Raw genomic sequence first — 20,688 nt, 5'->3', positions numbered from 1 at the left:
CACAACTGAAAGCCCTTGCACCTAACTATTTACTACAAAATATTTTTTTTCAGAGGGAGTATAACTCCCCAAACACCAGTCTCTGTTCTTTTCTCTACAAGACCACAAATTCATAAGATCCAACTTTATGTTTAAGAGAGCGGTCACATGACATCCACATTGAACTAGTAAAAAATAATTACCATGACCTATAAGAGAAAGTTTCAGGAAAATAAGATAACCTTCAGCTAAAGGACATTTGTATAGCTGTCCATAGCAAGCTACTAATTCAGTTTGGAGGAATCCATGAGATATCTGGAGCAATAGACTTGGAAAGGAATGACCAAAGAAGTAGTCAACTATTGCATGTATGCTCACGGAGATTAGGGCAAGGTAGAGGGGTTGTGAGGCAAGTCCAGGATGGTTTGTCTAGTGGACAATTACACTTCACCCAACCGTCAAACAGATAGTGCTCAAAAAGCCACAAAGCTCATTACTAATCTGTCATGATGCCCAGCATTTGGGATACAAAGTGTACCAGAAGATTATAGATTATCAAGTTCTAACTGAACAAGGGGAAAACCGCCTATTACAATATGCACAGATAGCCCATTGAGAAGAAATATTGGGGCGGGTACGTACACAGACATCTTACATGTTACTAACCATATTTCTACATGTAATCCATACTCCTAACCAACCATTACCACTCTAAAATGTTCCTGCCTGGACCAAACATTTAAAGGGGAAATACAAGGGGATATTGAGTTAATAACTCTAGAATGGGTCCAAAGAATTTTGTAGCAATGCTTCCAGTTGCCGCGGGTGGAGATGTTCAGCACCACACTGACTCCATCCCCCCCTGGAAGTAAAAGAGCAAGCTGCAGTTAAGTACCAACCCTGCACACTGGCGTCCATTTCTGGTCTTTTGCATGTCCCTGTCCTCAAACGCAGAGCATGAACAGCTGTTGGTAACAGTGTGCTGAATAACATTTTTGAAACTTTTTAGATGGTGAAAAGAGACCACTGCACAAGCCGGGAGATGGGAGGGCAGTGAGGAATCTGCAGTTAGAGTATCCACCAGAAAGAACGTTACAGAAGGTAAGTATTGTGTTCTTATGATGGATACTTCTAACCACAGATTGCTAACCTTAGAATAGATACAAAGCACTAATTCTCTAAGGTGTAGTCTGTAAAGTGGATTCTCTATTCAGGGGAATGGATGGAAATGAACTGGGGTTCACTTAATGGTCGAGGCCTGTAAAATAAGAATTTATATAGTAGGATGGTTGGTGAGAAAATATGGGTCACTGGGTGCTGACCTATGTTGCCTGGCCACCTGCCACTTGACAGGTAGGCAAGAGAATGGTTTCAACCAAGTTGTTATCAAAGTATCTATCAGCGTGTCATAAAATGGGAGCAAAAGTTAAGATGTGGCTGCCAAAGGCTGCATAATTTTGGTCAAAACATTTGAGGGTGTCATAAAATGGGAGGAAGGGCTCAGCTGTTGCTGCCCCAGAATGCAGAATTTCTGTCAAAACATTTGATTTAGTCTGAATGGAGAGCAGACCTAATTCTAGGACCTCAGTTGCAAATGAACCACTTTCTTTTACTAGTGCCCCATGTGGTGAGCCCAGCTTGGTCTTGGGGGTGGTATCAAGCACACTGGCACCCTGCAAATCAATGTATAAGGCTTCCCATAATCACCTGTATCCTTAAGTACACCCTGCTTCGGCACAGAATCAGAATCCAAACCACAAAGAAAATGGAGCCACTGTTGGTAGTTGTGATATAGTAGAGGCACTGAGTTAGAATCAAGCTGCATGAGAATAGGCAACCGCTTTGTAATTTTGTAGCGTGGTATCAGTCAAGATTGTGTCTATGTTGGTTCGGAATGCAACATGGATGCCAGTACTGGATCATTCACCAGTGCTGGCACTGGCATGGATTTTGGAGATGAAGTGGAACCCTGTAGCAGAGTCGATGTGGGCCCAGTAATAGATTCTAAAGGGCAAGACAGCAATAACCCAGCTGGAGGACCCTGTAGTTCTGTTGGGGCCAAAGGCACACCAGACGTAGCCAGAAGTATACTGCATGGACTCTTTGACACCCTTGTGCCTTCTCTTTGGAATCAGAGAGGCGGGGCAAAGTCAAGTCCAGCTTAATTTTCTTATACTTGCACCTCGAACTACAATTCCCAGCAGGCTCCAGGTCAGTTGACCAGAAGGCCCCAGCATCCGCACGTCCCGGCCCGGATTCCAAAGAGGGACGACCACGGCTTGCATGGGCATGTGGACCGCTCGCTTTTTCCCACACTGTTTACAAGGCGCCATGCGCTACTCTTGCGTCTGGGTACCAACCTTGTTTCTATGCAAGGTCATGACAGTCCCCAGTGCTTGGGTGACATCAGGGCGATAATGCGGGACGAGGGACACACAGCATACCATGTACTAAGGAGAATGCTCTGTCCCAGGCCGGCCTCTGGCGCTTCATCCACTGCGTTTCTCCCCTCCCTACTAGGGATGATTGGCCCTTGTGACGTCTTGGACACTTAGGAAATAGCCCATGATTTAGAGACTGGACTGGGGAAGGCCTGATTCAGGAAGTAATTTGAGGCACTAAGCCTGTTAATTTGGAACACGGGAATTCACAAGACCTCAAACAAGATTGCCTTTGGAAAGCCCCCGCACCCACTTCCACCGCATCTAACTGTAATTGTAAATACTGCTTTGTCTACTATGTCTGATATTAAGTACTTTAATAAGTTGGACACAGGAACTTCCCTATACCTTATGTTATGTGCACTTTACAGCTGGGCACCACGAGGTGGTCCAAGAGCATGGAGAGTGCATGTGACTTTTATGCACTATAGGTAAGCACTTATAGAAATGATATGATATGATACATGGGTGTCATATGGAGGTTTTTACTCTGTATTTTGTTTACCAATGTGTAATGAGGTCTGATAACACTAACATGACCTTTTCCCAACAGTTTCATGTTTCCCTCTGAACAGAAGAGGGACGTTGAACTTCAGGCCACACAATTCCAGTTGTGGCTTGTATATCCTTTCTACTTTTCTATTTTTCACTTTTATCACTTGTTTTGCAGAGTGACTGGTTAAATTAGGTCCTGACGAATGCCTGGTGGCAGAAACTTGTTGACCTAACACAGTAGGGTCTATCTATCGAATCCCTACCCGTCGCCGTGACCGCCCACTAAAGCTTCAGTGGACTCAGTCAGACATTTTTAAACCACACCTTTCTGCACTGTGCCCCTCATTCACTATGTATCGACGCTCATCTTCGGAGATCAAACACCTCAGCTCCTCCCCCAGGGGAGAAATCAATTCTTACTCTAAAATACTGCTTTTGGGTTAGAATGTTAACTTTATGACCGACAATAAATCAGTATTCAAGTACTGATTTTTTTTATTTTTTTTAAGAAAACGTATAGGACTTCATTGCCAATAATTATGAACTGCTTAGTACTAAAATAAGTAGTCTGGATACAATTAGACTTATCGTAAGGGCCTATGGCTACTATGCATTTCCTGTGTAAATTAAATTAGGTTCAGAATTTACATTTACATTCAACATTAAAATCAGGAAAGCAGTCAAAGCATAAAGCCTGGTTTAAGGCTGATCGAAGATGGCACCTCGGTGATAAGCTCCTCTGTTAGCCACCTCTCTGGCTGTCCTGAATGAGTCCCATGGGACCTTGCCACTGAGCGGCCACAGGCAACACCAAAAGGATGCGAGACAGCAAGTTGTGGATGATTCAGACGAGGCAGCAGTGGCCTGACAGTCCAGTAAATGCACAAAGTCCTAGGACTGAATACACAAATGTGGCTGCTGTGTTTGGGCCCATGGAGTGGACTGGGAAGATACAATCTGAGAGGCAGTGAGGATTACCACAAATGGTTAACAATATCCTCCAAATAAAAGAAAGTAGAGACCTGCTGTAAATAGGAGCCCACACAAGAACACTAACTCAAGCACACAGGATCATGATAAGGGGGTGCTCAAGGTAACCAGATTAACTGGACGTAAACAACAACTCATGAATTAAAGAAATTAACAGAAGTCTCAAATGAGGATTTGAAAATGGTCACAAGATTCTCATTAGAAAATACGTCCTATTATTATCTGTAACAGGTGGATGTTGAGGAAATTCAGGCATGGATGATACATGCGAGACAGTCTTCCGCTCCTTTCAGGTTGCAGCAGAAGATAGTCTTTTCATATATCTTGAAGTAAGCCCGACTATTCAATCTGGGACTACAGATACTCATGGGTTCTTTCCCACTAAGATGTATTCGTAGGTGTGGGTGCCTGGCAGATTTGTTTCTTCAATGGGTGATAGAGGGATATGGAGCAATGGAAGCTGATCAATACTGATGGACTCAGGTGGATAAAACTTCCTAAACCATGACAAACAAGCTGGCTTCTAAAACAAGGTGTACAAGCCATGTTAAAGTGCACGAGTTATCTATGGTAAACTTGGTATGATTGGTATACACCTGTTTGGCGTATTTAATTTACCTATCAGTCCCTTGTAAAGTGGTATCTCATATACCCGGGGCCAGTAAATTAAATGCTACTGGTAGGCATGCAGGGCTGCTCACGCCACCCACCAAAGTAACCTTTCAAACCTATCCCAGGGCTATGCCATTGCAGGGCCTGCGCGCGCAGTTTACTGCCGCTGTGACGTGGCACAAAGTGGGTGCCACGTCTGGGACTCCCCTTTTACTACATATCAGTCACCCCTAAGGTAGGCACTAGCTAGCCCTATGGGCAGGGTGCGTTGTAGATAAAAGGTAGGACATGTGCCTTAACTGTGTGGCAAGTCCTGGTCCTGGTAGTGACAAACAGCCATTTTGGTTTCTCACTACTGTGAGGCTGCCCTCTCATAGGAATGCATTGGGGATTCCCGGATATGTGTTTCAGTGGTAATTCCTGACATGAGAGGAGTAGCGTGGTCATGTATTGTATGTTTGGAATAGTGGTAACAAATGCTGCGTAATAGTGCTCGCAGATTTATCACAATTTTATAAATGCCACTTTTAGAAGTGGGCATTTCTGTGTGCTATGTGTCTTTGTGCCTGCCTGTTGTGTATTGCATGTCTGGTTCTGGATGACAGGGGCTGGGGAGGTGCAGTGACTCCAGAGGGGCTGGGTGAGTCAGCGCTAGGCTGAATTTGGAGTAGTGGGAGGAGTAGCACCTGCCCTGAATAGGACTGTGCCTACCTTCCACAATGCTGGCTCCACCCCCCGTGGTGTGTCTGGGGCCAGAGCCTACACTAAACAAGCATTTGCATAGCCAATAGGTCTCGCCTTTGGGACCTTATAAGTGTTTAGCCATGCAACAGTTGCATAACTAAATACTTATAATGTCCCAAACGCGAGACCTATTGGCTATGCCAAGCGGCCGCGAAAGTGATTGCGATTAAACATCAAAGCGGCCGTGAAAGTAAGCGCGGTAAAGCGCGGCGCGTGCGCCCGCGCACATGCACTGTAGCTCTAGGCTGGCCTGGTAGCACTTTTTGGAGCCCTCTCAATAAGTATCGCCAGACCAGCGCATGCGCTGGGTCAGGCGAGACCTAAAAAGCAGGTTGCTGTGCACTGTAAGGCAAATGCTACTTACCAGTATGCATCTGTTCTTGGCATGCAGAGTTGCAGGTCCACACACTTAGCATAGATCGCCATCTGGTGTTGGGACTGGATGTTTACACTTGTTTTTGTCCTGGAAAGTCTTTTGAAGTCACAAGGTAGGTATCTCCTCCTTTGGATTATAGTGCGCATGGGCAGCGGCTCCATCTTCAGATTGTTTTTCGCCAGCAGGGAAATGATGGAGCTTTGTAGGAAAGATGCCCATTTATGCTGTATCTAAATAAGATGGTACTGGAACAGATAAGGTAGCCGGGGAGGCGGGTGGGCTTATGTGGATCTGCAGCTCTACATGCCAAGAACAGATGCATACTGGTAAGTAGCATTTGCCGTCCGAGGCATATGAGCTGCAGATCACACACTTAGCATAGATTGTATAGCAGTACCCATCCTTAGTGGTGACCACCGGTATCTGCTGCAGTATTTTGAAATAGTGTTTTGAGAACAGCCTGGCCCACACTAGCTTGTTGTTTTGTTTGCACATCTACACAATAGTGTTTTGTGAATGTGTGCGGTGTAGACCATGTAGCTGCCCTGCAGATATCATCTAAGGGAATGTTCCCCAAGAATGCCATAGAAGCACCTATCTTTCGTGTAGAGTGGGCTTTCGGAGGAACAGATAAAGTACGTTTTGCTTTGTGGTAGCAGATTTGTATGCATTTAACGATCCATCTAGCTATCCCCGACTTTGATATGGGGTTGCCTTTGTGTGGTGGTGAGAAAGACACAAAAGGTTGTTTGGTCTTACGAAAAGGTTGTATTCTCTTGATGTAATAAAGCAATGCTCTTTTAACATCTAAAGTATGAAGAGCTCTCTCTGCGACTGTCTCCGGTTGCAAGAAAAAAAGGGCAACTCCACAGACTGATTGAGGTGGACGGGAGAAATGACTTTTGGAAGGAATTTAGGATTAGTTCATAGAACAACCTTATTATGATGGATTTGCAAAAAAGGTTCTTGGATAGTTAGCGCTTGTAGCTCACTAACTCTCCTAAGAGAAGTAATGGCCTCTAGGAAAGCAACTTTCCATGTTAAGAATTGTAGTTCACATTTATGTAGAGGTTCAAAAGGAGGGCCCATTAGTCTCGTGAGAACGATGTTTAAATTCCACACAGGTGAGGGTGGAACTCTGGGAGGAATTATCCTTTTAAGCCCTTCCATAAAGGCTTTGATGGCAGGTACTCTGAAAAGTGTTAAGTGTTGTCTATTTTGTAGGTATGCTGCTATGGCAGCAAGGTGCAGTCTAATAGACATATAGGCTAAGTTGCACCTTTGGAGGTGTAGTAGGTACCCTATGATGTGTTGGATAGACACGTCTAGGGGATTGATGGTGTTATGACAATATATCACAAATCGCTTCCACTTGGCTGCATAGCAGGCTCTAGTGGCGGGACATCTAGCTTCTTTAATGACGTTCATACAGTCAGGGGGAAGATTAAGACCTCAGGAGCCATATCGCAGGGTTGAGCTGAGCTGGGTCCGGGTGCCTGATCTCTCCACGTTTCTGGGTTAAGAGGCGTGGTGAGAGGTGTAATTTTTGGTGCGGAGCTACGGACAGTTCCAGTAAGGTGGTTTACCACGGTTGTCTGGCCCAAGTTTGAGCAACTAGAATGAGAGTTAGCGAGTGTTGCTGTAGTTTGCGCACCACCAGTGGAATGAGTGGGAGAGGCGGAAAAGCGTACGCAAATCTGCCTGAACAATTCTTCCATATCGCATTGCCTTTGGACAATGGGTGTGGATATCTGGCGGCGAAGCTTGGGCATTTGGCGTTTTTGTGGGTGGCGAAGAGGTCTATGTGTGGTTGCAATATATTCTGTGGTATAGCGCATCTCCATATGCTCTGTGCTAGCTGAGAGAGCTGCAGAGAGTGTGTCCCGCCTTGTTTCTGTATGTAGTACATGGCTGTCATGTTGTCTGTGCGGACTGAGACAGCTTTGCCTGATATTTGCTTTTGGAATGCTTTTAAGGCTAAGAATATGGCTAGTAACTCCAGGTGGTTGATGTGGAGTAACTTTTGTTGAGGTGTCAATCTGCCCTGCATGGTGTGATGTAATAGGTGAGCTCCCCATCTGGAGAGGGATGCGCCCGCTGTCATGACAATTTGTGGAACTGGCTCTAGGAACGGTCGCCCTTTGGAAAGGTTTTTGGTGTTCCACCACTGCAAAGAGCGATGAGTGCGACCGTCTATCAACACCAGATCTGTTAGCTGACCTTGAGCCTGGTTCCATTGGCGTGCTAAGCATTCTTGTAGCGGACGCATCTGGAGTCTTGCGTGAGGCACTATAAATATGCAAGAGGCCATCATCCCTATGAGTTGCATGAACACTCGAGCTGGAAGGGAGTGCAGAGGTTGAAATTTGGGGAGGAGAGCCTGCATGCTTGCTATCCTGGCTGGAGTGGGATAGGCTAGCGCTCTTGGGGTGTCTATGGTAGCACCGAGAAATTGTTGTGTGTGGGATGGTTGCGGATGAGACTTGGTGTGGTTTACTGTGAACCCCAGGTCGTGGAGTTGTTGAATAGTCGCTTGAGTGTGGTGTACACACTGGTTGTATGAACTGGCTTTTATGAGCCAGTCGTCGAGATATGGGAAGACGTGAATTTGCGGTCTTCGTAAGTGAGCTGTTACTACCGCTAAGCACTTGGTGAATACCCTTGGTGCTGTTGTGACTCCGAATGGGAGCACTTTGAATTGATAGTGCTGCCCGTCCACTACAAACCTGAGATACTTCCTGTGAGCTGCGTGAATGGGAATATGGAAGTAGGCGTCCTTGAGATCTAGGGTAGCAAGGAAGTCGCCTTGTGAAAGAAGGGGAAGGACCTGCTGAAGTGTGACCATGTGGAAATGGTCTGAGTGTATGTATAGGTTTAGAGATCTGAGGTCTAAAATAGGTCTCAGAGAGCCGTCCTTCTTTGGTATGAGAAAATACAGGGAGTAGACTCCCGTGTTTTGTTGGCACAGGGGAACCAGTTCTATTGCATTTTTTTTGTAGAAGGGAGATTACCTCCTGCTTTAGCAGTGATAGATGTTCTTGTGACATTGGATGCAATTTGGGTGGTATGTTTGGGGGGGTAGAGGTAAGTTCGAGACAGTAACCTGATTGAACTATCTGTCGCACCCACCTGTCTGTGGTGAGGTTGGTCCAGACAGGAAGGAGCTGTTGTAGTCTTCCCCCGACAGGAGTGGAATGGTCCGGGGGAAGCGGAGGTAAGTCATTAGGTAGGGGTGGAGGCAGAGCGGGTGTTAGTCTTGCCTCTGCCCTTGTTATTGTTGCCTCTGTAATCTCCTCTCTGGTAACCTCTGGTGAAGGTTGACTGGGTGGAAGCTCTATAAGACGTGGAAGGGTTGTTTGATGAGTAGCCTCTGGAGTTGCCTCTGTAGGAGGAAAGACGAAAGAACGTCTGGGAGCTTGCGATTGCAAGGCTCCCATTGACTTCGATGTGTCCTTTTTCATTTTCTCCAGGGAGGAGTCTACATTAGGGCCAGAGAGGTGCTCTTGGTCGAATAGTTGGTTCAGGATCGAACTTTGTACCTCAGGTTTAAAGCCTGAAATGCGTAGCCAAGCGTGCCTACGCAAAAGGACACTGGTATTTACAGCACTGGAGGCGGTATCTGCCACATCGAGAGCGAGGTGTTGCAATAGGGACTCTAACTCGTCATAATGTGCCCTATCATATCTGGCTAGCAGGGCCTGAGTGTTAGCGATGTGCAATATGTTAGCCGCTTGTGAGGCTGTCTTCTTGCCGGAGGCGTCCTAGAGTTTAGACTTTATCAGGTGGGGCTGCGTCACTTGATGTCTGAGAGTTAGCTCTCTTCCTGGCATTGGATACCTCCATAGAGTCTAATGGAACAGGGCCCTTGATGTAAGCTGGGTCTGTAGGGGCAGCTTTGTATTTCTTTTCTATGCGAGGGTTGAGGACTCAAGCCCTAACAGGATCTTTGAATACATCAGGAGCATGCTTAATAACTCCTTTGACAGTATCAGACCACAGGAGGTAGCCCATATACCACAGTGAGACAGGTGCAGTACATGATATCTAACAACAATGTCTCATAGTGGGATTCATTGGAAGGACAAGTTATTTTAACGCGAACCATATCAACAAATAAAGGAGGAATGAATCCATACAGAGAGGACACAGGGAGACCAAGAATGCAGGAGAGAGTTGTATTTTCAACACATGATGGACATATTACGTGATATGTACATATCATATAAGTTTAAAAGCACTGCGTAACACTTAGTGAAAGTGTAACCAACAAAATACTGTGCACAAGTGCTCGTGGAATTTGTGACGGCGCAAGTGACACATAAAGTGGTATGTACAGCGGTGAAAGGGCGCAACAGAAAGAACAATGGTACATTGATTATGTCAAAGTTTTAGGGCATTTACACAGTTGATGAAGAAATTATAAAGGAACATTAGAGCAAATGCCCATGGTACAATGCGCCAGAAATAATAAAGTAGGGTCCTGGCCGGTACGAGTCAGGCGGCCCTGACTCGTACCGGCCAACACCCTACTTTGGACCACCTCCCGACGATTCAATCGCCTCCTCAATTCTATTCCATTGATTGCGTCCTCTTCCTCCTCCAATTAAGACCCCCTCGGACCTGCCCGTACCCCCACTCGGCTGGTTCCTGCCGTTTCCAGCCCTCCGGCTCCGTAATTCACTGCCCCAAATATGTGTAACCAGTCCTGATGATGGCCTAGAATACTACAGGCCGAAACGCCGTCGACTTCCACAGCGTTATTTCTGGCGCATTGTACCATGGGCATTTGCTCTAATGTTCCTTTATAATTTCTTCATCAACTGTGTAAATGCCCTAAAACTTTGACATAATCAATGTACCATTGTTCTTTCTGTTGCGCCCTTTCACCGCTGTACATACCACTTTATGTGTCACTTGCGCCGTCACAAATTCCACGAGCACTTGTGCACAGTATTTTGTTGGTTACACTTTCACTAAGTGTCACGCAGTGCTTTTAAACTTATATGATATGTACATATGACGTAATATGTCCATCATGTGTTGAAAATACAACTCTCTCCTGCATTCTTGGTCTCCCTGTGTCCTCTCTGTATGGATTCATTCCTCCGTTATTTGTTGATATGGTTCGCGTTAAAATAACTTGTCCTTCCAATGAATCCCACTACGAGACATTGTTGTTAGATATAATAACTCCTTTGAGCATAGGTAAAGTAGATGTTGATCTTTGTGTGGTGTCGAAAGTGTCCAACAAGAAATCCTCCTCGACGGGGTCTGTGTGTAGGTCGACCCCGTGGTATTGGGCAGCTCGGTGTACGAGCTGATTAAAGCCCATGTGTCCTCTGGTGGGGAAGGCCTTCAGGTGTATTATAGTCATCCCAAGGGTCAGGGGAACCAGGTGGGCTGGGATCCCCTAGTGGCACATCATCCGCAACCCTCCCTGTGTCAGAGGTGTCATCATCGTCTACTGGTGTAGGAGATTGTGTAGGAGAATGAGGTGGTGGGGAGGGGGTGGAGAAGGGACTCTAAGAGGGGATGTAGCAATGTCCCTCTTCTTAGAAGGTGGAGCAGGTGTAGGCTTGTCCAGTGGTCTTTTCCTGGAGCTTAGTGTCAATTGACCAGTTTTAGGGTCTTTAACCAGAGTTTTTTGTGCAGGGTCTGGTCGAAAAAGCTCTTCTGATTGGTTTTTCGGTGCCGAGTGTTTCGGTTCCGAGGGCTTTTTCGGCACCGTCTCCGGAGTGTCCTTGGGTTTGGACCCGTGTTGTTTCGCAGTCGCTGTATGTTTTTTCGGTCCCGATGATTTTTTCGGCTCTGAAGAGTGTGAGTCCGAACGTTTGGGGAGTGGCTTTTTGGTCGGCTCGGAGTGTTTTTTCGGTGCCGGCGAGTCGGTGCTTGTTGTTTACGGTGTCGAGGGCTTTGAGGTGGAAGCAGCGGTCGACACGGAGGAGGAGGGCGTTTTCTTTTTCGGTGCCGAAGATTATGTTTCGGCACCGGATGCAGGCTGACTCGAGCCCGAGTCGCCTGAAGGCTTGGTAGGCTTCTTTGCCAGGCCCGAGGGCGTGGGAAGCAGTGTGTCGGTGAGCACCTGGGCCCGAAGGTCAAGGTGTGACCGAAGCCTTTTTTGTATGGAGGGGGTCGGGGTCGGTGTCTTTACTTGTGACCCTCTGCGCTGGAGTGATTTCTTCGACGTCGGAGTCATCGGCTTTGGAAGCGCTGACAAGGCCTTCTTCAATCCGCTCCAGCTCCGGTACATTGACACCCTCTTGGAAGATGTCGTCGGGGATTGCTGTCGACGAGCGAGCCATGGTCCTCCGAGCTCGCCGATCCCGAATGGTCTTCTTGGAACGGAAATAGGCACAAGCTGGACAGTCTCTGGCCTCGTGCTCCGGTGAGAAGCAGAGGTTACACACCTCATGCAGATCGGTGTGGGGAAACTTCGACCCACCTCGAGGACACTTCTTGAATGGCATCCTTTCCATGAGCCAAATGCTAAGGCCCAGGTAGGCCCGAAGGCCTTCATCGATGACTGGAATTGAAGACTTCGACTTGGAGAGATGCGCAACGAGTAGGGTTCGCGATCGAGACAATACCTTAGAAAGGTTGAAGGATTGCGCGCTGAAATGGAATCGGTAACGGTTCCAAAGTGGAGCGCGAGAAACACATCCGAGACCGATGGCGGAAAAAAAAAATCTGAGGATGGAGCCGATGCCCATGCGCACTATGATACAAAGGAGGAGTCACCTACCTCGTGACTTCCAAAGACTTTCCAGGACAAAAACAAGTGCAAACATCCGGGTCCAACACCAGATGGCGATCTATGCTAAGTGTGTGATCTGCAGCTCATATGCCTCGAACATGTGTTTTCAAGTGCCCCCCCCAAAACTGGTTTAGACCGGGCACAGAGCCCTGTGCCGGGGGAGACCAAATACATGTGAGGTATAAATATTGGGGCTGGGACCCCATGAAAAAGGAGGAACAGCCTTGAGACCCAGCTGCTGTCTCCTGGGGGTCCCTACGTGCTGGCCTGCCTGTGCCCAGCTCTGCCCGGTGTGACCTCGGACCCAGCGTGGGTTACTTGCTGATTCTTCCCTCTGCCTTGAGAGGACTGAGCACCCTTGCCCGGTCTTTGTGCTGTGGACTAGCTGGGTGCTGCTGGGGCCACCGGTGGCGTGGAGAGCGCTGTGCTCATCTCCCCTCCTGTGTGGGTCATGTGAAGGAGTGTGGGGAGTCCTTTGGTTGTTTAATTGCGTTCCCGAGCGCTGCAGTAGCCTGCGGACCTGAAGTCAGGCAGGCGAGCCTGACCATGGGCAGGGTTGAAGCAGGCAGCCAGGCAGCTGAGCCTGGCTGTGGGCGGGGCTCCCGGGTCAACGAGGGGGAGACCCATGGGAATACCACCAGCGGATAAAGGAGGCCCGAGGAAGGACCAGAAGTCAGACAGCGACTCGGCCTGACTGTGGGCGGGGCCGTGCAGTGAGAACAGACGCCCAGGGTTTGACGTGTCTGTCAGCGGAAGTCAGACGTTACCTGGTGGTGGCAGAGACACCGCAGAGTCTGCATCCCGGCGGGAGCCTACCCCGCGTAGCCGATCCGCAGACGGACGCCTGGCGGGCCTGGTTGTAGGTGGGCAAAGCAGGCTCATGCTTCAGACTGCAAGACAGAGGAGCACAGGAGCCTGAGCCATCAGTGGCGGGACGACTGCCATGTAACTCGCTCCGCCCCCAAGGAATGGCGAGTGGGGCTGAGCTTCTGTGCATTTGAGCTCCGGTCACTGTGAGGGCAGGCATCACGCATCCTAATTCGGTGCAGAGGAGGGGGGGAGCAAGGTATCGCTTCCCTCCCCCCTCAGGGACCGAGACTGCCCCGAGTCACTTTTGGGTTGCCCTGCTGTGTGTGGGCAAGGATCGGTGTTTGCAGCTGCACAGCCAGATCGTGGGCAGCTGCTTGGTGAACACCCAAAGGTAGGAGAGCCCTGACATTGTGGGACACAGGGCTTTGCGGGGAAGCCCAAGACGTGCCCCCGAGGTTAAGGTCAGATGGCCTGAGGGTCGCCCCCATGTTTAGGTGGGGCCTGATGTGATAAGGTGGTGTAAGGATCACCTGTGGTGCAGAGTATGCCTAAGAGGCACATATGGTGTTATGATTGTGTGCCCTGAGGTAAATGTGCATGGAGTGTTCTCCAACCAGAAGAGATCCTACTATAATGTGCGCACCTTACTAAGAGCCACTATGGCGCACTGCTGATTATATGTATGTCTAATGTGTTAGGCTAATTGTAATGTTACCAGTAGTTACTGGTTGTTTTCACTAATTCTGTAATGTGATGTGATGGTTATGACAGGGGCCCGATTGGCCCAGTAGTGTATATAACCCCTGTAAATAGTACCTAGTGCCAGGTGGCACAGTGTATATATGTGATTGCGTTCTAATGTGTTTTATGTGTAATACAAAGGTTATTTTTTATATAATCTTGTGTGGAGTTTCTTTTGTGGTGTGTCACGTGTGTGTGCGTGTGTGTGTGTGTGTGTGTGTGTGTTGCGCAAATGCTTTTCACATTGCCTCTGGGATAAGCCTGACTGCTCTGCCAAGGTACCAAGAGGGTGAGCAGGGGTTATCTTCAGTCTGTAACTCCCTTGCCCGGACTAGAGTGGTGGTTTCTGCCTGGCTTAGGCGCTAGCCCTAGCCAACCAGAAATCCCATTTCTAACAGGATGGGTATACCCAGAGATGATTCTCATGCACATTGTGCCTCTCGAACCAAGCTATACCTGGCTGATGAGCCCTAATAAAGGGACAATCGGCTCTGGGTTGCTTGCATTCCAGTTCACGGAAGTTCTGGACTGGCAGTTTGGATTGGACTATTCCCATTGGAGTAGGCTCAAGACAGATTTGAATATGGCTAGGTCCAAATTGACGTGGCATGATGTGCAAAATAACAATGGATTGGGATGCAGCCAGAATGATTACCAGTTGCTGAAATGAATTCAAGCTTTCCATCCAACACTTTTTGCAGACAACAGTCTCGACAGCATGCAGCACACATGACTAACTGCTTTTCCTTATTTTCATTTGGAATTCTGAAAAGTAATAATGGTCAGAAAAAGGAGGAGCACAAGGCTGTACTTCCTTGCTAGTAGGAATAAATATCTTGAACTGAGCTACATCACTTCATGATGAAAGGGGTCGTGGTTGGGTTTGAGGAGTTGACAGTTCTATGGTGCAGGGATTCCCAACCCACAGGAAAGAAGAGGGAGAGAATAACAAACAGTTGGTGGTGTTAAAGTTTTTAGCTGTGATCCCTTTGGTCTCCCATGCTACTCTTGTAATTCTGTCTGTGAAACTGCTCCATCTCTTCTCCTCCATCTCTTCTCAATTAATCCTACTCGTTATCACACTCTTACCTTGTTACTCTTACCTTGGTTTTTTTTTTTTCTTTTTTTTCCCCCTTTTTTATTGAGCAGAACAGGAATGGTAAACAATCAGGAAAAAATTCTCCATATACAAATCAATCATAATCCTTATAATCTACCACCTGAGACCATAAAACATAATACTTACAAAAAATATCGCAATATAATACAGATGAGTTTTATAACAATATTTGCTGCATAATAGAAACTCCCTGTTAAATCAATACACAGTGCTAAATAACATCCATAGTTGCATTATTGTAAAACCTTAAACCCTCTTTCATGCTAGTCCTATACATAGAAGTTCTTTTACTACAGTGAAGCAATGTTTTAAAATATTGAATGCTGGAAGGAGTCTACTTAAAGAGTGTACATAGTACCATTGTCAAATAACTGCCAGATCTTAAGAAATGTACTTGTTGCTCCCACCCTCATAGCATACGCTTCCTCAAATCTCCTCGTACGCTTCATTTTATTGACCCATTTCATAAAAGAGGGGATCTCTAGCGACCTCCAATTTTGAAGAATTAAGGAACGTGCCATCACTGAACAAATCATTACATATACTTCTTCATGTTTGGTCAATCCTGGTTTAACTCTGGAGATTCCGAATAAAGCAATTTCGACTTCTGGATCTACCGGCTTTTGGAGGGCCTGACTTATAGCTGCAAAGATATTTCCCCAAAATTCATTAAGATTAGGACAGGTGTAAAAAATGTGAAGCCAATTTCCTTCCTCCTCGGCCTGACAACGAAAGCATCCATTTTCCACATCTGGATATCGTTTACTCAGGGTCTTGGGGGTATAGTATGCTAGCCATCTATTTAAAAAAGCCATCCCGGATTTCGTCTAAAATCATATTGAGCATTACCTTAATGTCCATTTTGAACATATTTGCTTCTTTATTTTCAGAAACTGGAGGCTGACAGGGAAGTTGAGCATTATTCAAAGAAGACAAGAGACCTGCCTGCTCGCCAGGAACTGGCAAACAGCTACCCATTTCTACTTCCACTGGGCGCACAGTGACAGTCTCGAATAAGGCTATTGTTAGTCGTGGACTTGCTGCTGTTGAGTTTTCACCCGCACTTTCCAAATTAATAGTTGAGCCTTCATGCAGGGGGAGTGTTGAGGCAGGGGTCTGGGAGATAGCTGCTATTGCCGGTGAACACGCAGACGGCATCATTAGTTTAGGGGGTCTCAGGATAGATTGTTCAGCAATCAGCAGAGGAGCTTGGGATGCGCCATTCCCTTGCTTTAATGTAGGAGTGGAGGTATTCAATCCAGTCGCCTGAGTGCTCTCAACCTCTGGTGATCCTGCAGCATATTGGTCTTTACCAGATGTCCCACTTGGGATGTCGGATACATGCGGTGTAATTTTTTTTTGAAATAATGGGAACTCTTTAAGGCTGGGGCCTCCAGTTGGGGATAGACAGACTGAAGCGGTAACTGACTTTTCAGAGGGGGAACCAATGCCGAGGCCTGTGGCACATATTAAGCCTTTTGGGGGTGAGTCGGCTTCTATTGAGAGACGCCCCTCTTCATCGGTACTCTCTTGGCTGGAGATGGTAGCAGTCTGATTATTCTCTAGTCTTGCTGCAGCTAGCGCTGTCTTAGTGTGCCCAAGGCGAGTTTTCATCTTTCTTTTTGTCGCTGCATCTGGTCTAATGACAGTAACCGTAGATTTAAGGTTTTTCCCCATCCTACCAGATTACGCAATGATCTTACTTTTGTGTCTCTAATTTTTCTGCCAAAAAAAAAAAGGAGAGGGGTTTCTGTGGATTGTTTCCCCCAGTGCCTGACAGAATGTACCCAGAAAACAGGGAGAGAGCAAATAGCCAGAAGAACGCGCACCGTAGTGCTAGGAGATTGATGACTGAAGACTCACCAATGAGCAGCTTTAACTTTGCAGACTCCCTTTCCTCGATGAAGCCAGAGAAGATAGTGAAGAAAACGGACTTCCAGGTGAAAATGCACCGGGAAGAGGGAGTAGACAGGCGGTATGAGTACTGGCTAGGCTAAGCTGCCCCTCGCAGCCCCTCGCTCCTGCACGCTCAATTGGCCCGTCTCAGGATAAAAGTTCCAGCGTTAAAGCGACATTTCAAGTCGCTAAGGAAAAAGAACTCACTTATCCCCGACTTTACTTTCACGGGCATCAAGGAGGAACATCTTTTGCAGACACGGAAAGACAAACCAGCCATTTCAAAAGCACATCGGGGGAGCAGTGCTGATCACGGCTTGTCTCCAAGCGCGGGAAACCACCTCTGACATCTCGAACGGCTGCCTCCAAGCCGAGGGGAGGGGCTCCCTGCTCCTACTTTCCTAAAAATTATTAAATTGCCAAAAAACACTAGATAAAAGACACTACGTGATCTGTCATCTAGACTTCAATTGTTATTTAAACAACATACTTTTCAAGGTTGGGTTTATTTAACGCTCCAGGAATGCAAGACCTTAGGTTTATTACTTCATCCCTCACGAATCTCGAAATGGAGGGAGATTGGTATTGAGGAACTGGGTCATTTCTATACGAATAATAAGGTAATCTCGTGGCAGGAGGTCCAAATCAAGCTTATAGATCAAACTATACCTAATTTCCTTGACTATTTGCAGGTCATCAATTTTCTGAAAAAGACCAATTTCCCCACCCCTTCTGCGACGATCAATTTGGCTTCCCTGCTCTACAAAACCAAAGTAACAGGCATAGGCAAATGGTACACTTTGCTCCGGAAGGATAGTGAGATCCCTATCCTACATATGTTTTTGGGGAAGGTTGAGCGGGAAACGGGGTGTGCATTGTCCGGTCAAGAATGGCAACTTCAAGCCCGGCTTGGCCATAAGGCTCTGAGAGCGGCTAATTTTAAACGGATGGCTTTTTTAAATAGATGGCTAGCATACTATACCCCCAAGACCCTGAGTAAACGATATACTCTTACCTTGTTACCGTTCAATTGATTAATCAGGTTTTGAAGTTGAACAAGGGGTGGGAAGTCTATCTTCTCTACCCTGGCAACAATTGCATAAAGAATCTTGCAGGGAAAAGACTGCATCATATGCCCCATACATACAAATGTGTGCAAGTAATTTTCATCTTTTTAATGTGAAAATAGATCAATCAGCACTATAAGCTGAGAGCTGCCTACATTCAAACAGGTAAGCCACTGATATATATTAAGGAAGTAACAAAGCTGGAGGGACAGGTAATGGATTATGGCAAGGATCAGAATATCAGTCTGTAAAAAAGGGTATGGAGAACACCCAGATATGGTTATTACTGGTTTGTAGAGGAACTATCCAGTCTGGGTAGACCACCCATCAGAGGCTGAGCTTACACTGGGAGTTCATTAAGCTCCCTGGGTTAAAACCTCCAGAAGGCGGAGACGCCCCATAAGGACTAAAAGTCACCTGAATCATTTCATGCTTCTATTCTGGGGCTACCTATCCCTCTGAACATGCACCTAGACCTCTCTCTCTCTCTCTCTCTCTCTTACCTTCCTCTTGCTTCTATGGTTATTGTCGGAATCTGTACAAAGACTATATATGTGCATTTAATATATTCCATCTCTGTATTGAGACACGATCTGCATATAATGATCTCTGATGTGTTTCCTGTTTTTAATATAAAATTCAGCTGAAAGTTCTTTGGTGAGTTGCTGCACTGTAAATGGATAATGTTGTGTGACTCGTGTTGGGAACTATTACATTGCAAGATGGCAAATGAGCATGGCAAAAACTACAGTCTATGACCACATAACATAATTTTAAGGAAAGGTAGGTCACGGTGGATACATGGTCTGTGCAGCTTTCTCAAATTGCATTATTAGTGCTATTTACAAACGCACACACAAAAAGCCCTGCAATACTGCAGGAGTGGTAATTGCCGGAATTCTCCTTTTAACATCAGCAATTTAGCCACATAGGGGATGGAATCGTACCTTGAATAGAGCCAACATTTTTTGCCTTTAATTCCGGAAAATAATCCAAGTAGAATTCTAAAGCGTCTTCTGCCATTATACTTTGAAATTTGAATTCATTCACATAAGCCTGCAAGACAAGAATTGATCCTGTTAAAGGCAGGAGATAGTGAAGCAGTACAGCGTTCTTGCATACGTCGCTAAGCACCATATGTCAGCTATCAGCTTGCAATATGTAGAATAAAATACTGGACAAGCCCTCTTTCCAGCCAAAGAAAATTTGCTCCAAGCACTTTAAAATACAATCCTGACTTGATTCCGTTTTCCCTTTAAGCATCTGTTCGTACCATGTAGCGCTGTAGATTCACATGCTTAGCATACTCCTGCCATATAGTGTTGTGCTCAGCTGTTTTCATGTTGTTTTTGTTCGAAGAAGTCCTTCGTGTCAAGAGAAGTGGTGCGCATGGGAATGGACTCCATGTCAGATTGTTTTTTGCATAGCCAGTGAAAGTTTAAATCCGTGAAAGCATAAGTAAGAGTGAAGTCGAATGTGTAGAAAAACCAAAAGAAGCAAGAGATCTGCAAGAGACACAGGCTTCCAGGGTGAGAGGTCTGCACATGCAACATCTACACTCGTACACACTATGAAAAGCCGGGGTGAAGAAGAATATTCTGTTCATAGCTTTTGTGGCTGCAGATGCGTAGGTAGGAGGGTGAGTACCAGGGCTTTACGGCCTAGGTTGGTACTACCAGAATGACAGTTGCTGATATTTGCCAGAGACTCCTCTCCAAAAAGGAAGACATGCATGAGGTGGAAACGTATAGGCAAATATCGCTGACCAATTCATCCATAGTGTATTGCCCATGGACTGTGGGTGTGTATACCTGGTAACAAAGTTAGGGCATTTTGCATTTATGGGGTGACAAACAGGCAAATCTGTAGGATGCCCCAAAGCTGAAAGTATATGTGCAGGACCTGGGTGTGGAGTTCCCATTTATGGACTTGTTAATACATCCTGCTGAGCATGTCTGCAAAGTCGTTGTCCGCCCTTGGATATACTCCTCCAGGAGGTGAATGTTGTGGTGAATTGCCCAATTTTAAAACCCCTCATGGGGACTACATTACCCTGAAAGGCTTTAAGGGATAGGTTGATGGCTAGCAGTTCCAAGAAAGATGTTCTTTGATGAAAATGTGTGCCCGGGAAGGTATGCTGGCAGGTGGTGTGTAATTTGGTGCAATAGCCGTACTGGACTACCGTGAAGATCCACTTGTCTGATGGGATTGCCCCCCCAATGAGGAAGGGAATTTTGTATCCTCCACCGAGAGGTTTGCCTCTCCTCTGCAATCTTTTCAAGTATCTTATCAACATTTGGTCCACAAAGGCTCCCTGTCGAATGGGAGGGTTAGGACAGGCTGCTGGAGGCTTTAACCCTGAAATTCAGAGCCAGACATGGCACCTACGTAGGCTTCTGGTATGGATGCCGCTGAGGGCAGTGTCTCAGTCCAAATGTGCAGTGATCTGGACTTGGATATGACCTTGCCCTTAGACACTATCTGCACCCCACGCTTCTTGCACTGCTCTGGTAAGTGCTTAATGAGTTCATTCATCTGTTCCCATTACGCCATGTCGTAGCATAACAGGAAAGCCACCAAATTGGCTATTCGCCAATGGGTTGACGCTCTACTGCCAATCTCTTGCCAGCTACATTTATATTCTTGCGCTCCTTATCTGGAGG

The 20,688-nt window shown here is 46.5% G+C and overlaps 1 protein-coding gene across 1 annotated transcript in view; it reads right to left on the bottom strand.

Moving 5' to 3' along the window:
- The window catches only part of RNPEP (arginyl aminopeptidase), a 253,386-nt gene that overhangs the window by 108,417 nt on the left and 124,281 nt on the right, over positions 1 to 20,688 (bottom strand). The window contains exon 7 of the mRNA XM_085632499.1: positions 18,973 to 19,081. Within this exon, the coding sequence (XP_085488625.1) occupies positions 18,973 to 19,081 (109 nt within the window). The remainder of the gene's footprint in view (positions 1 to 18,972; positions 19,082 to 20,688) is intronic.

This window comes from Triturus cristatus, chromosome 1_1, assembly GCF_964204655.1.
Source record: "Triturus cristatus chromosome 1_1, aTriCri1.1, whole genome shotgun sequence".
In the NCBI taxonomy this organism is placed as follows: Eukaryota; Metazoa; Chordata; class Amphibia; order Caudata; family Salamandridae; genus Triturus; species Triturus cristatus.
The sequence above is the reverse complement of the archived record's forward strand: the minus strand, read 5'-3'. Positions and strand labels throughout refer to the sequence as shown.